At 36.3% G+C, this 5,675-nt stretch overlaps 3 protein-coding genes across 3 annotated transcripts; 2 read left to right on the top strand and 1 right to left on the bottom strand.

The window, feature by feature from the left end:
- The first annotated feature begins 1,097 nt into the window (after positions 1-1,097).
- LOC130500094 (uncharacterized protein At4g04775-like) lies at positions 1,098-1,572 on the top strand. The gene is made up of 2 exons (XM_056994802.1): positions 1,098-1,262; positions 1,336-1,572. Exons 1-2 carry the CDS (start codon positions 1,098-1,100, stop codon positions 1,570-1,572), a joined length of 402 nt encoding a protein of 133 aa, XP_056850782.1.
- Positions 1,573-1,886: 314 nt separating this feature from the next.
- Positions 1,887-3,063, bottom strand: LOC108824773 (uncharacterized). Its single transcript, XM_018598163.2, has 5 exons — positions 2,899-3,063; positions 2,540-2,807; positions 2,323-2,407; positions 2,120-2,244; positions 1,887-2,041 (listed from the first exon to the last, which is right to left on the bottom strand). Exons 1-5 carry the CDS (start codon positions 3,061-3,063, stop codon positions 1,887-1,889), a joined length of 798 nt encoding a protein of 265 aa, XP_018453665.2.
- Positions 3,064-4,110: 1,047 nt separating this feature from the next.
- On the top strand, positions 4,111-4,818 carry LOC130500093 (putative F-box protein At1g67623). The gene has a single exon (XM_056994801.1). It carries the CDS (start codon positions 4,111-4,113, stop codon positions 4,816-4,818), a length of 708 nt encoding a protein of 235 aa, XP_056850781.1.
- Positions 4,819-5,675: the final 857 nt, after the last annotated feature.

Below are 5,675 nucleotides of genomic sequence, written 5' to 3'. Positions count from 1 at the left end.
TTTGGGTTACATTCCATTGGTAGTGGAACCTAAGAGGCAATCGTATATTTTGGATGATGAAGATGTGTTTGTTTATCTAACATCAGTGGATAGAGAGGAAAGGAGAAGTATTTTGCATGTGGAGGACATCGAAGAATTACAAATAGTTCAACTAACCGAGCAACTGTCGAGAGTTGGAGAGAGCTCTTGTAGTAGGAACTATTGTGAGCGTGAGAGTGGATATGGAGAAGAAGAAAATGTGGGAACAGGTTTGGAGGACGATGAACATCCCCACAAGAAACAGAAGAAGAGTATGTTGTAAACCTTTCGGTTTCAGTTTTGATGTAAATTAGGTTCTAAATTAAGTTCTAAGCCTTTCACTTTCTGTTTTGATGTTTGCCTTTCACTTTCGGTTTTGGTGTTTTTATCATATGGGAACGTTGTGAGGTGAAATAAATTTTATTTGTGTGTTGTATAACTAAGTGAAACAGGTATAACTACGTTATGTAAACTAAATAACATGATTGTAAATTCTAAAGTTTTTAATTTAATTTTATAAGTCATGGAAGTAGTACGCTTTAAGTTTATTAGTAGTGTTATGTTAATTATGATTTAATAAGAATTATTAAAATTATTAAAATTCCATCTCATTGCTAGTAGCAATCGTATAGGAAATACAATGTGTTGTCATAGCTTTATCGCTGAAACTGACTGAGTTAGATTTGATAACTCTATGGCACGAAATCAAGTTTATATGTACGTGATCGTATGGGAAATGAACTTAGGAAACATAATTGCATTGGTATAACCACAAAATCATTAATTTAAGTAGAGTATAACTAAGATAAATAGAAATAATTAAAAAGTGCAACTTTGACGCTTTCTGTAAAACTGAGTACTTGGTGAAACTTACAACAGAAAAAACCCTGGGATTAATTTTCCCGCTCAGCTTTTCGAATTTCTAATTTCCTTCTTCCCAATTTACTAAAACCCCAGAATCGTTCAGTCGAAGTATTAAACACCCTTTTTTTAGGTTTTCCCCATTTGCTATCTTAATTTTCTCTCTCTTCCCTAAATCTCTCTCCTCGACCTCACTCCCTCCCCTCCCAAAAACGTAGATGTCCGCCTCTTCATCATCCACGACCGGTGGTCGGAGACGGGTACGAACTCCGGGGATACCTAGTAGGTGTTGGTGCGGGGTTGGCGTCACCGAGCTCATCTCCAGAAGCTCGGCAAACCCATATCGCCGGTATTATCGGTGTCTCTCTGCGGCTTCACAGAGGGTACATCCGTTTGTTGTTTACATATGGAACGCTTATGAATCACGCTTACTCGTTTAAAAAAAAAATCATGTAGCTCGAGAACGACAATCATGTCTTCAAATGGGTAGACGAAGCCTTCACCGATGAGATACAGCAGCTGGACTACCAAGTTCGAATACTCGAAGAAGAAGTTCAGAGTCTCAAAGCAACAATAAGGAACGAAGGAGATATCCGCGAAGGTCCCAAAAAGATGCCCATGATAAAGATATCAGGAGGTTGTGTTCTTCTTACCATCGTTTTAGTTCTAGGAATTATGATGTACAAAAAGTAATTGGAATTCTCAGAATTCTAATTCCTAGAACTAACTGTTATTGCTAAGCTATGTTTTTTTAAGTTATGCGAAGTTGAACAATCGTTGTTTGATCTATCGAAAAAGTAACTATTATTGCAAGCTATGTTTTTTTAAGTTATGCGAAGTTGAACAACCATGGGGTTTGATCTATCGAAAAAGTTGGAACAAGGGATTAAGTGAAACCAAAAGTTGAAACAAGTGAGATTGAGTGAAACCAAAAGTTCAAACGATTAAGTGAAACAAGTTGAAACAACGAGATTTTCACAAGACCATAACAGTGAGAACAACACGATTTACACAAGACCTTCAATCCCATATTTTTGAACATAAGGGTCGCTGTTTAGTAGAGACTGCCTGAAGTCCTCAACCTCGGTCAAACGCGGATTGAACCTGAAGTCTGAAAGTCCACCTTCGGTCTCAAGCCATAGATCAGGAGGACCAAATAAATCTGTATTAATGTAAATGATTTTAGTAAACGTTTTAGTCCACTATCATATTCAAAACTAGCCACAGAAACTACACTTACTCCAACACTTGCAGACCTTCCACATCTTAAGGGCCACAATCACCTGTCCACCTTCCACATTTTCAAGACCATCCCGGAAGGCATAGGCCTGCTTGCCAGTTGCCACACATTTAATCTGGCTGTCACTATTCAGAATGAAGAAAACGTGTGTCAATTACAATATAAATAAATTTTGCTTGGATCATATGTTACTTTCTACTTACATGTTGTCCCTTATGTAAAAAATCATTGTTGGTCTTGCAGGGTCATCGAAACGGGCTTCGGTATTGAAGACCACTCCAATTGTATCTACCATATAAGTGTAACTCAACTAAATCAGTTCGTTTCACTTAGTTTCACTTACATCTACATAGTCATACAAAGTTCTGAAACTAAATATGTGACTATATGTGAATATATTTATTTTAGCAGCATTCATACCTATGGGATAGTTTCGTTCCCTGTGGGACATGTGAGGGATTGCATGGATGTTCTTGAAGTCCATGAAAAGCCGATTGTTCAGAGGATCGATCATGCGGACTTGTGTGAGTCGCGAAGCAGTTAGTCTGAACCGAGAGTTAGTTGCATTGAAACCTACACAGGAACGTTCAACTCCTACCCGAAAGATTTCCACCCATTCTCCCTCCTTGTTTTCGAGGCCTCTAAAACTTTCATAATCCCCATAAACGGTCATCTCCATCTTGCACCCCTACATAAATAAAGTACAAGGATCAAGTTAAATGATGATGAAAAACTTGAGAGATGATGAAAAACTTGAGAGATGATGAAAAAACACTTACATCTTCATCTGCTAGGACATAGGAATAGAAAGGCATAACCCTGTTGGTAACCGAGGAATAGAGAGGGTAGACCCTGTGTACTTTGACTCTGAAACGCCAAGCCTTGACGTTGGGGTTATAAGAAGCCTCGGAAATCTGGGAAAGCTTATTGTAGTAGTCTGTCATCTTGTTTGTAGAGATGAGAGAATTTCACTCAGAGATGAAAGAAGAGAAGATAGAACTCGGATATGAGGGGCTTTGAGATGAAATGAGAGATTTTGCAGAGTTGGAGTTTAACTAAATGCAATGGTGATGATGAAGATGTGTAGTTTAACTAACTCGGTGTAGGGTTGTGACGTTTCACATTTGGTTTCAATGCAAGTGTAGTGTAGAGTCGCGAGTGTAATGATTATTATTAGAGACTTTTTCAATCGATGAATTACTTCATTGATTACTCTCTCCTCTGTCCATCAATACCATTAATTACTGGATTTTTCTCAACCATTTTTATGATCTCTTTTATTGCTTGCTCAGTAAATAATTCATAATCCTACCAAAAAAAAGTAAATAATCCATAATATTATATTTATTTTCAAAATATAAAACAATATAATACCTAATTTTTTAATTTTTACATAGTTCCATATATTTACACTATAATTTCAATATAATTTTACTTAGTTTCATAAATTTAGACAATTAATATCAGTTAGTTTCACTTAAACTGTCAGAAGCGTGCGTGAGAAGTCGTGTAGCGTCAAGGGTCACGACGCTATGGTCATAAATCAGGTCATAAATCATGAAATGACAGATTTTTCTCAAACTAAATATTTCAATTTTTATTTCTTATACTGTTTGTTATCATTAAATAATCCACTCCGTATAATTAATTTTTCGATTCTGCTTCTATTTAGAGTTTTGCAAAATATAAAACAATAGAATATCTAAATTTGTTAATTCTTACATAGTTCTATATAACTACACTAAATTTTTCTTAGTTTCATAAATTTAGACAATCATAAATCACTTAGTTTCACTAAATTTTTCCTTGACATACGACTGTTCTTATTCCCTGTACTTGTAGTGAGAAGTCGTGTCATAAGCCGTCTATCAAATCACACCCTTAAGTGGGATAGTAAATGCAATCTTATCTCTATTATAAATAACACGTAAATCTTTCCATTTACTCGATTAAACGAATATCTCTCAAGTTTTTCATCATCCTTGTACTCTATGTCGAACTTCAACTTGGAATCTGTCCCTCCTTCCATCCTCCATAAGATTCTCTCAAAGGTAGCAACAAACCACATCCGAGACTTCGGTAGTGCTAGAATTGCTTTCTCCGGGTTCAATCAAATAGGCAGAGACGACTACTTCTACCAATCTGCTAATCTCATTGGCTTTAATGATTGGATTGATGAGGTTAATGCTGTAAGAACATTCCGACTTAGGTGCTACCAAGCCGGTAATCCAGAGGCCATCTACCTACGAGGTATGCATGAGTTCTTTCAACTTCATTTACTTGATGAAGGAAGAGAGAAAATCCATCTTGCTGCTGAGAGAGGATTGGAGTTGGCCAAGTTTGTAGATGGAATGCTGAACTTAGCGTTTAGTGTAGATGATGGAGGGTTGTTTCACAAATATCCTAACTTTAGTCGTGAGTTTGTTCATCAGATGAATTGCATGATCCAGACTGAGCTACCCTCAGGCCATTGGGGTTACGACAAACCTCAAGAGTTTATGTCACTACTTGAAAGAATAAAGAATCCCATCTTCTCAAATGATTGCTGGTGCTCCGCAATAGAAGAACCGGTGTTTGTAGTCTCCTATAATGGATCAAGAACACAGTGGAAGTGCGATCGTTGTTTCTGGCAATGTGAAGTTTGTGACTTCTGCAATGAAATTCACTTGACAGCTGCCAACTGGCCAATTGAAGATTAGTTGTGGTGTTTATTTCTCGAGTTTATGGCATGTAGTTTTATCTACTTTCACTATGTTTGACTTAATGTAATGTCTCTAGTTTCAATCCTCTAGTTTCTCTCTATAAACTAATCTTTGTATATTTTAACTTCAATATATCATTAACAAATTAACTACATTTCTACTTTTATTTTAACAAATAAACTTCACTAGCCATTTGGAGATTAGTTTTATCAACCTTTACAACATTTCTACTTTTTACAATATTTCTACTTTTATTAAATATGTACAACATTTCTAAGTTTGGCCAAAATCTATTTATATCATATAAACTATTTTTTAAATTCAAAATTCAATAAATATATCAATAACAACAACTCTGTCCAAAAAATAACATAATAAAACATTTGAAATCTAAAAGTGCGATTTAGTTAAATTTAGTTCAACTTAGTATTATATACAGAATATTGTTGACGATTTATTACGATGTACAGTTTCACCAATATTTTCAATCACACCAATTCTTACAAAGATTTCGAAAGTTATAGAGAAAGATATCCGAATTTCATAGATCGGGTCTGGATGGTCCGCGAAATGGTCCTGGTTGGGTTGTAATTATGCAAGTTTCTGTTGGCCATGTGGTCTTTTAATAAATTTTTGTATTTAAATAAAGAATTATTTAATTCTAAATCTGGGCAGTTTCGGGCAGGAGTATCTCAGCTCTTTTTTTTTCGGGCAGGAGTACCTGAGCGTTTGATTCGTCGCCGGGCGGCTAGCGCCGGCCCAGGTCGCCGGGCGCCTAGAAACTTCAAAGAGCTCGTTCTCTCAAACCGTGAGGACCCAGAAAACGAGCAAGATATCAAATCGAAGCCCTCGCC

The sequence above is a fragment of the Raphanus sativus genome, chromosome 9 (genome assembly GCF_000801105.2).
Source record: "Raphanus sativus cultivar WK10039 chromosome 9, ASM80110v3, whole genome shotgun sequence".
Taxonomy (NCBI): Eukaryota; Viridiplantae; Streptophyta; class Magnoliopsida; order Brassicales; family Brassicaceae; genus Raphanus; species Raphanus sativus.
The sequence above is the reverse complement of the archived record's forward strand: the minus strand, read 5'-3'. Positions and strand labels throughout refer to the sequence as shown.

Bases quoted from the DNA above. Each gene is read 5' to 3' on its own strand.
- LOC130500094 (XM_056994802.1), top strand. From the start codon at position 1,098: ATGTCCGCCTCTTCATCATCCACGACCGGTGGTCGGAGACGGGTACGA. The intron at 1,263-1,335 runs GTACATCCGTTT...AAAATCATGTAG, and splicing joins TCTCTGCGGCTTCACAGAGG to CTCGAGAACGACAATCATGT.
- LOC108824773 (XM_018598163.2), bottom strand. From the start codon at position 3,063: ATGACAGACTACTACAATAAGCTTTCCCAGATTTCCGAGGCTTCTTAT. The intron at 2,408-2,539 runs GTATGAATGCTG...CTTATATGGTAG, and splicing joins GGAACGAAACTATCCCATAG to ATACAATTGGAGTGGTCTTC. The intron at 2,245-2,322 runs GTAAGTAGAAAG...CATTCTGAATAG, and splicing joins TTTTACATAAGGGACAACAT to TGACAGCCAGATTAAATGTG.
- LOC130500093 (XM_056994801.1), top strand. From the start codon at position 4,111: ATGTCGAACTTCAACTTGGAATCTGTCCCTCCTTCCATCCTCCATAAG.